General features: G+C 39.2%; 1 protein-coding gene across 1 annotated transcript; it reads right to left on the bottom strand.

The window, feature by feature from the left end:
• Positions 1 to 723: 723 nt before the first annotated feature.
• On the bottom strand, positions 724 to 8,313 carry slc35f6 (solute carrier family 35 member F6). The gene is made up of 6 exons (XM_005921537.3): positions 8,070 to 8,313; positions 4,398 to 4,470; positions 3,125 to 3,296; positions 2,832 to 3,047; positions 2,555 to 2,665; positions 724 to 1,397 (listed from the first exon to the last, which is right to left on the bottom strand). The coding sequence occupies exons 1-6, from the start codon at positions 8,144 to 8,146 to the stop codon at positions 913 to 915; spliced, it is 1,134 nt and encodes a 377-aa protein (XP_005921599.1). The 5' UTR covers positions 8,147 to 8,313; the 3' UTR covers positions 724 to 912.
• Positions 8,314 to 9,790: the final 1,477 nt, after the last annotated feature.

The raw sequence follows: 9,790 nt of genomic DNA, 5'->3' as shown, positions 1-9,790 counted from the left end.
CGTCTCCATCAGTACAAATAAAACTAAGAGAGGAACATAAAGACACTTCTTTTAAATTCAAAATTCAGAAAAGAACTAAAGTGAGGTGAGGAGAACGGGCATGCAGTTTGATTACGAAGGATATGTTAAACTAATGCCTCTGTAGTGTCGTCACAAGGGTGTGAATCATTTTGTCGCAATCAAACTGCGCAGTCAGCAAAATTATAAAACACTATGAGTGGCAAAAAAAAAGAAATGAGACACATGAGCGTGGTCCGTCATTCTTCAAAAAAGTCAAAGTGATGCTGACAATATATTTTGGATGAAAATGTGGCTTAGCGTTTTGGCACTGAAAGTTCCATTTTCAAAGACAAACATATTTAAAAGGGTCGGGAAAAAATGCTGACACTGGCTTTTAATTGTTTTTATATAACAGTTATAAAAAAAGTAAAATAATCCCTTAAAATCTGTAATATAAAATCTATCTCAGGCCACTCTTTCTAAACACTGGCCGCGTTGATTGAAAAATTGCACACTTTGTAAAATAAACATGTTCAGTGTCTTACAGAATGTTAGATGAGGAGATTAATAAGACAGAAGCAGATGTCATGATGTTGTGTAACTATGGAAGTTATATACAAGACAGTTTCTCAGCTTGGAAGTTGGGATTGGACAGAACCAGCGTTTCCTCCTGTTCTAGAAGTATTAATCATCTCAGCTTAATCTTGAAAAGAAACAAGCATATTTTTCTACAAAATGTCAACATTTTTATTTTTAATATGCTTTTCACACTCTCACCTGTTACAGCATTGTGTACCAGTTTAAATCTGAGATGTGAACACCTGATTTTTTTTAAAGCAAACTGACACCAGTGTCTCTGGCAGACCGTCCACTAAACCGGGACTCTGTCTGTGCCGAGTGTGTCCCCAAGTTTTAGCTGTTGTCACCAGTCTGCACCTGGCCGTCATTCAGCAGTCTCTCTCTTTCTCCAGAGCCGCCCTCCTCTTCGTTCGCGAACCTAGCGCAGCACGGTATTCTGGCCAGCAGGGGGCGGTGCAGTCCGTTGTAGAGCGCGGTACCCACCAGCAGCACCAAGAAGCCCAAAACCTGCAGTCCGTGAAAGTGCTCCCAGCCCAATGCCAAGCTCACCACCCAGATGACCAGCGTACGCAGGCTGTCCAGCACCATACGGGTGGTGGCGCTGATCTCTTTAGTTACGCTGATCCCCGCAAAGTTGAAAAAGGCGATGCTGACCGTGTTGCCGAGCAGAGCCAGCAAGATGAGAGGCTGGTGGCCGATCTGACAGAAGGCATCCAGCGCGTCCTCCAGGACGTGCCGAGGGTTGTTGGCGAAGTTTCCAACAGGGATGAAGTACATGGGGATGAGCAGCAGCGACAGGACAAAGAAGCCAAAGAAACCTGAAAACAAATATTTTGAAAAAGAAATTACTTTAGCCAGTCGTGTGTGTTTGAGTTACCTCACCTCACCTTAAAATCACCCCACCCAGTTACTCACAAAAGAAAACCAGAGACAACAAAATTAAAGCTCACGAGAGTCATTAGGCTAAACCAGAAACAAAAGGTAAAGTGTAAAGCCAAAACAATGAGTTTAAACACGCTAACGTGCGCCAATCTGAGAAAAGCAGGATCTGGTGATAAACTGCTTTTCATACTGTGCCTGAAACAATTCACAGTAGAAGAAATATATTGTTATCCACTATTTATGTAAAAATATTGATTAATGCTGCTGTGTAACCATGTATGAAGTTTGTGCCCTCTACACTCTTAAAAAGGGTCTGTTAAAAAAATACATAATGCACTGTTACATGTGAAACAAGATTGCAAAAAGAACCTTTCCTTGTAATTTTTAACAGGTGAAAGCTTAAAAATATTAAAACAACTTTGTGGTCTCAAATCTGATGCAGCACTTGTGCTAAATTGTAACAAATGATACATTACACAGCAGTATAAATGCTAGGTTAGGCCACACTGCCTGTTGTGTAGCTGAGTTTCTGAAACATAAGTTACGGTCCCACAAAGGTTAGGTCTGTGTGCACGTCTCTGTCAGGACAGTGAGCGAAGACTTTTTTTTTTTTTTTTAAACCCACGACACAGGTACTCCTGTGCAGTCCTCCAAAATCCCAACTGTGCAGATGACGTATGGATCTGCTGAATGCAGAGTTCACCGGGAACGGAAGAACCGCAAAACAACAGAAAAAAAACCCAGCATGAACAGCACAGACACTTGATTGTTTTTAGAACTCAGTTTCACTTCAGCTCTTTGTATGTTATAACATCGCCCTTCTCCACGGCTGACAAACCAGCAACAGCACACCACAGACCTACTTTTGACACTGCCTTCATCTGACAACATAGGTCTATTCTAGATGTTTGTATGAGGTAATAAGACCTTTGCCCATCTCATTATTGACATTCAGTAAATACTGAGAATTCAGGAATGTAATTGTTTTTGTAGGTTTGTGGTTTGAGGGGATACACATCCACTCTAAAAAAAGTTCATCTCCAGCAGAGATCTGATGTTGTAAGCTGGACAAAGCTCCTTATAACTGTCGTACCTTCAGTTCCAACAGCTCGGAGGGGATGAACGTCATGTGTGTAGACAAACTTTTCCTCGAGGACCATCTGCACTGACACAATGATCTGAGCCATGATGATCAGAAGATCTCCTGCAGTCAGACAAAAAACAAAAACAAAGCAAACCTGAGAGGGTTTTTTTTACTGAAACACTTTGCGATCCAATCATATCAAACAAACAAATAAACAAATCAGATCCTTATCAAGAGTTTAAATTAAAAAAAAAAAAAAGACCCCAAAGAAAACAAAACATCTTACCAGTGATCACATCACTGAGTTTGTGTGAGCTGTCTTTGTTTCCACTGATGAAGTCAGCCAGGCCCACTATCACCAGCCCCAGAATGGTGATAAAAATGCCGATCCACTGATTAGGTGCCAGGCGACGCCCCAAAAATGCCACAGAAAGTAGACCGGTGAAGATGATGACAGCTCCACGGAGCATCTGGAAACTTGAGGCGCTCGTCATGTTGAGAGCTGTGAAACAAAAACGGTTTTAACAAGACGGAAGAGAAGGGTCTGGTGACCTGTAAAAAGATTCTGTGGACACTTACCAACATACATGATGGAGGTGGCAGTCATGTCGCACATGGCAGGAGGGAAGAAGAGGAAGGGGTTGAAGCTCTGGCCACGATTTACCCTGGGTTCTGGTCGACGTTTGTCGTGGCAAATTAAGATGTAGAAAGCTGCGAGACAGCAGAACTCGCCCAGAAACATCCCCACCGCCTGGACAGTGAGAGAGACAGACAGAATGAATTATTCCAGTTATTCTGCAAAGAAAACTAAAGACACTCACGAGTTACTGTATTAATCCAGATGTATCTTTCTGTTTTCAAAAGTTTTCTGATGAATCTTAAAAGGTTTGCAGCAGTTTTCACTTGCTTGACCTCCCAAAACATACACCTGGGTTTTTTCTGTATGGAGATCATTTCTGGCACCTTCTTTTGGGGTTTTAGCAGAACCGAAACGAGAATAAAAATGTAAATCCTCATTTGAATGGAAGACAACTCATCTGCAAACACTCGCCTGAGCTGTACTAACACCAGAAAAATTACTATGCAAACCAGAAACTTAGACGTTATCACTGCAACCGATGCATTTCAGGATGCAGTGTCCATTTTTAGTTTGCATCATGCTTTTCATAGTGTCGCTACCGCAGTTTGCAAATGTGTGCAGACAAGTCGGCATCTTCCATGCAAACTGTTAGAGACTTACATAATCACAAAGAGGTTTTGAGTTTAAAGATACAGCTGTGACATGTAGGTGAAGCTTTTTCACTTGACAGACAAAAAACAATTTAAAATGTTTAATTTCTCTGCATATATGAAATAAATATGTTAATATGGGGGCGACCGTGGCTCAGGGGATTGGGAAGCTCATCTGTAATCGGAAGGTTGCCGGTTTGATCCCCCCGCTCTCTCTGTCCTGGTCGTTGTGTCCCTGGGCAAGACACTTTACCCTACCGTCTACTGGTGTTGGCCAGAGGGGCCGATGACGCGATATGGCAGCCTCGCCTCTGTCAGTCTGCCCCAGGGCAGCTGTGGCTACAACTGTAGCTGCCTCCACCAGTGTGTGAATGTGAGAGTGAATGAATAGTGGAATTGTAAAGCGCTTTGGGTGCCTAGAAAAGCACTATATAAATCCAATCCATTATTATTATCATCATTATAATAATAATAATAATAATAATAATAATAATAATAATAATAATAAATACCAATTGGAAAGATTTTCTTTAATTTAAAATAAGAACCAAGACATTATGAAAAAACTTTAACTGAGATCAAAGTGCTGAGCTCAGCTGTCACTAAGAGTTTATTACCATACCTGTAGAAATGGGTGAGAGAATGGACGCTCTGGCTCCTCCTGGCAACCCTTCGCATTGAACATATCAGCCCATCTGCCACAGAAAAAAAAACAACAAAAAAAAAAAACTCAAACATGATTATTACAGCTTAATTATAGATTTTTAAAACAATAAAATATATAGTCAGAAATAACACATAAGAAACAGAGGTCTTTTTTTAAGAGAATTAAAAATACATTTTCTTGTTTAGTATTCCTTCACATTATGCCAGGTTTTGGTTTGAACATGTGGTGATGAAATAATTCCACTTCACCTACAGGTCACTTGTTTCACTGCCTGCTGACATTAAGAACGGCGACAGAATGATTGAATGACGTGTCTTTTCACTCGTGAAGTTAATGAGTGCTTAAGTCTGCATAAACCTTTATTATTTTACTGTCTGACAGCATGACTGGCATGTGAGCGTCCCGGTGACAGCGCGAAGCGGGACTGTGGTCTTTAAAAGTGACGACACAGCACTTTCTTGAAAACTCTGAGCTCATCAATACGCAAAGGAAACTTGAGTGGATCTGTCTGCTCATCTAAATCTGCTCTTGCTTGTCCTGTTATTTAAGGTTGGTGTGCTTTGGATTAAATATCTGTACATGGTGGGTAGATGGAAGTTGCACGAAAACTATCATCCTGCGAGCTGTAACTGATCCGAGTTGTGGGGCTTTTAAGGCAGCGAGGCAGCACAGAGATGCTGCTGGTTTCAGGTGAATGTTGTGAAATTTGACCAGGTAGTTGTCGAGTTGTCTCTTAAGTAACACTACATGACCCGTTTTGTTTGACACAAACTGCAATTAGCAGCAGAACTGAGATGTGTTCAGCTGACAAAACCCGCAAAAGGACAAAGAAGTGCGTGTCAGGAAGCAGAAAGCTGATGTCCCAGAATATTGGAGAAGTTGAAAAAGCTGAATCTTTTGTTTCACTGAGATGACAAACCTCTTCCTATCATGACAGCAAAAGAGATCCTAAATGCAGTCAGCACTCATTATGATAATCTAGTCACCTAAGTTAAATTACCAACAATCAGATTCTGAAACGTGCACGTTTTTATTTCACTCGGTGACGCCAAGTATGTTATATTTGATACACCTGTTTTTGATGATGACTTCCAACATCTTCAGTGTGATTTTTTTCCCCTAATAAATTGACATACACAAATAGTATACTACTGCGAGCACCATTAATAAAATACACAAAAATGCCGGATGCAGCAAAAATTATAAAAAATGAATATTTATTTTTTAATTTGTTAAAATAAAACAGAATTTTACAGCAATTATTCAGTGTTTCGGGATAAACATGGTTAATTATGATTGGATTTTGAGCAAAAAGGTCAATTTAAAGACATCTATAAATTGGTTAATTGTCTTTACTGGACAAAAAATATATCTGGTGATTTAATTATTTAGCAGCCAGTGGGTGACTCAGCAGGTTGTGGCAGTCCTGATAAACAGACTGCAACATTAAGTTGATTTATTTGAAAGAGTCGAGGTTTTCTGTTTCAGCAAATGTTCTCTTTGTCCTCAGTGGCACGTGGAGTCCCACAGGGTTTGATTTCAGGCCCACTTGTGCTTTCTTTACATCATTCCCCTCTCACTCAACTGGTCGAAGTAGATGGCTCCCCTCCCAAGCCAAGAACTACGAGTTTTCTCCCTATTAAAAGGGAGTTTTTACTTCCCATATTTTCCAAGTGCTTGCTCATAGGGGGTTGTCTGATTTTTGGGGTTTCTTTATAATATTTTATCAACTGTACCTTACAATATCACGACAACATCTCGAGTTGTTGTGGATTAGAGCTATATGAATAAAACTGAAACAAGCTGAATTGAATCTGTGGACATATTACTTTTATCTCCTGTATACGTTTTAATGTTTAAGCAGACAAGGAGGACACGTTATCTAAAAATGAAGAGTGATCTCTAAACAGTCATAAGCAAATAATGTCATGCAGTTGCATTTCTTAGATAAATCTTTGCATCCTGTCGAGAGCTGCTTTTCAGTAGCAGTAGTAGATATTTTTTTACAAGGCTTCTCAAGTCACATAAAACCTTTATTAACCCAACTTTGATTATCAAATTAGGAAAATTGATTTCCATCATCCAGCATTCAGTTTTTCTTTTTAAATATAGAAAAGCGTATGGACTGCTGAATGATGGAAATCAGACCAACAACAAGAGTGCAGACAGCAGCTGCTAAAGGTTTAGCTAAAATACGCAGAATTATGGTTTCTGGACAATTTTCCATTCTATACCACTTCCACAGTATGGAGGTCAAAACTCTAGCCACACTTACATATACAACTTTCCCGCTAAACCAGTGGATTTCAGATTGTGGGCTTCATCTGGATGAACATATAACATATTAAAAAACATTTATTTTTGGTGGGGGTTGCTGGGCATTTGCTGATGTGGCTACAGACTAAAAGATCTTGCAGTTTTATAATATTTAAGAAGCATTTTTTATTGTTTTCTGATATTTTAAAAACCAGCTAGGATCAAAAACAATAACAGGTTGCAAATATAAATATATGATAGTCTAGTTTTAACTACATTTAGTGATAAAGCCACAGCTGCAGTGCTCCTTGGTTACAGTGGCAGATAAAGCATTTGCATTGTTTTCAAATGCTTTCGGGTTTTGTCATGTGATAAACACCGTCTGTCTGATGATAAGCAAGTGAAATACTGATACCTCACATCTAAAAGTTTTTCTACAAGAGTTGACTGTAATGTTAATGTACTGATATCTTATCTAGTATTATTTAAAACAAATGTAATGTTAATACTCTGTATTTCAAATGAATCATGAATTATTTACTTCATCAGCAGGAACCAAAAGAGACTACTCTAAGGAGCTTGGAAAGAAAAGTGTCTGGACTTCTTTAAGTTGCTTGAGGTTGAGGTTCTTGAAGTTGAAGTTCTTGAAGTTGCTTCAAGCAACTTAAAGAAGTCCAGACGGTTTTCTTTCCAAGCTCCTTAGACTACGATGACCTGGATGACTGAGAACCTTCACAGACATACAAAAGAGACTACATACCACCCAAGGAAAAATACAATTAAATAAACACCAGAGTGCAGCTGCTCAGCAGGTTTTCTGTGTATCATATGTATCATGCAGTTTCTGCTGAAACAACATGAACCAAATGCAAGAAACACGTGTAAATCAAAGACATAATAGACCAAAGTTATTTTTATGTGACGACGTTATTTTTATGTCTCGATGAATTAAATGAGTTGAACTGCTTTTTATTCCCCTTTTTGAAGCAGACAGAAGCCCGACCTTTACTTGGAAAGGAAATAAGTGATCTCACCGTCCCCCACAGTTTAGTTTCACATGAAAACAGGAAAGTCTAGTTATAATTCAAACTCACAGCTTGATAAATATGTTAATGTTAGCCGCTTACAAGCTAACAAGGAAACGAGACGCTATTGTTACTAGCTAACGGGGTAGCTCTACGTTAACAATCTGTAAGAAAATGCAATAAACGAACTACATTTATTAACTTCTCTAAACAATTAACTGGGCACCACCACCCTTCAAATTTTATGTTAAATCTGTAGTTCAGGTCGGTTCCTGGGTCCAAGCTCCAGCTACAGTAACTGTAGACACACGACACGGTAGGGAAAAACATAATTAAATCTACTCACTTGGCCGACAGCGTGTTGATGGAGCCGGTTGTAAGCATAAGTCCCGCGAGGAACAGCTGGTATTTTGTCCAAGCCATGATGGACGATGGATGGACCGGGACGAGCAGGAAACGGACACCACCGAGCTGTGTTTTGGTGAAATACACCGCTGTTGTTTACCCGCTCCGCTTGATCTACTCTGCCCAGCCACGCTCTATAAACGTCACATGACAACTCATCGTCAGCTGACCGCCGAGAGTTATAGCTGTGTTACCTTCAGGACTCGTCGGAAATTACGCAACCCATTTCTTTTGATGTTGAAAAATGAAAGTAAAAAGGCCTACTTTAAGAGTTTGAGATGGTTCAGTGGATGTATAAATGAAGCACAAATGGGATCACCTTAAATAGATTTTTAGTTTTAGTATTGTTATTTTCCTCTGAATAATCAATTCTGTCCCTAGTTATCTAATATAAATTAAGTAAGTCAGATTTTATTTTGTTCAACTTGTTGTCAATATGTACAGAGTAGATCAGGAAAGATGTGTAACAGTAAACATCTACAGCCATCTCTTAAACACAGTGGGGGCTGCGTCATGGCTTGGGCTGCATTTCAGCGAGTGGTGTTGGAGATATTGTCAATTATGTACACAGAAAATTACTGTCAGGGTTTGATCCACCATGCAACATCTGAAAAACATCTGATTGGCCACAGCTTCATTTTTCAGCCTGACAGTGGTCCCCAAAACACTGCCAGTGCAGTAGAAGCATGCCTTGATAGAAAAACACACAGCACAACACTATATCAGTCGTGAACTGGCCTCCTCAGAGCACTGTGGGATCATCTTGACAGAGAATGGAACAAAAAGCAGCCAGCATCCAAAAAAGAGCTTTGAATTTCCTTCAAGAAGCATGGAGAACTATTCCTGAAGACTACTGAAGAAATTAGATGAAAGTTTCTTAAAAGAGCTCAGGCTGTGTTGAGAAAAAAGAAAGAAAGAAAAAAGTGGTCGTAATTTCACTTTCACGGTTGTTAAAATTGTACAAACTCTGTTTGTGCTGTATGTACTGTTTATTCTTCCATGTATGTTTGCACATACTTCAATAAATCACTGCACCTACAGTATTTGCCATTTTCCTAGTAAAATATACAGAAATTAGGGGTGGCTCTAAACACACAGTACAGTAAAAAACAGTTATACTCTCAACCTTTGACTTTGATCAGATTAGAAGGGTGAGCTATGGAAGATATATAGATGATTGAATTTTCATATCTCTAGGCCAGAAGTAGTGATGCACTTTTGAGTGAACTTATTTCCAGGTAAGTCTGGACTGACACATTATCTTTTCACTGTTGTCAGTTACTAACTTCTACTCATATGGCATTTACTGAAAACTGTGTTTATCTGGTCTGTCACTCTGATTGTTAACAGGCATAATGTTCATAGATAATGTGACCTTTAAAACATTTTTCTCATTTTTTTCATAGTGTTTTTGCTGTTTCCCTGTTGCTAAAGCCAGAATAAACCAATAAAAAATAAGAACATGTGGTGCATTCCTAGATTTTAGTGCACTGTGTGTAAAGTTTGAGGAACTGTATAAGGTAACTCAATTTATTATAAAGACAGTATCCTGCTGAGTCATTAAACACATCCAGTATACTATATTTGAGTTAAATACTAGTCTAGTGTCCTTGATATCTGCAGCTTTATCACATAGTGGTGAAGCAGCATATCATTTGAACT

Source organism: Haplochromis burtoni, unplaced genomic scaffold, assembly GCF_018398535.1.
Source record: "Haplochromis burtoni strain Fernald_Lab_line unplaced genomic scaffold, NCSU_Asbu1 Contig_47, whole genome shotgun sequence".
Classification (NCBI taxonomy): Eukaryota; Metazoa; Chordata; class Actinopteri; order Cichliformes; family Cichlidae; genus Haplochromis; species Haplochromis burtoni.
Note: the sequence above shows the minus strand (reverse complement) of the source record. Positions and strands in the feature narration are given on the sequence as shown.

What these genes read in the sequence shown, in the direction of transcription:
- slc35f6 (XM_005921537.3), bottom strand. Translation starts at nt 8,146, where the DNA reads ATGGCTTGGACAAAATACCAGCTGTTCCTCGCGGGACTTATGCTTACA. An exon ending in ATCAACACGCTGTCGGCCAA is followed by an intron (nt 4,471 to 8,069) that starts GTGAGTAGATTT and finishes TTTCTGTGGCAG; the next exon opens with ATGGGCTGATATGTTCAATG. An exon ending in CACCTCCATCATGTATGTTG is followed by an intron (nt 3,048 to 3,124) that starts GTAAGTGTCCAC and finishes TTTGTTTCACAG; the next exon opens with CTCTCAACATGACGAGCGCC.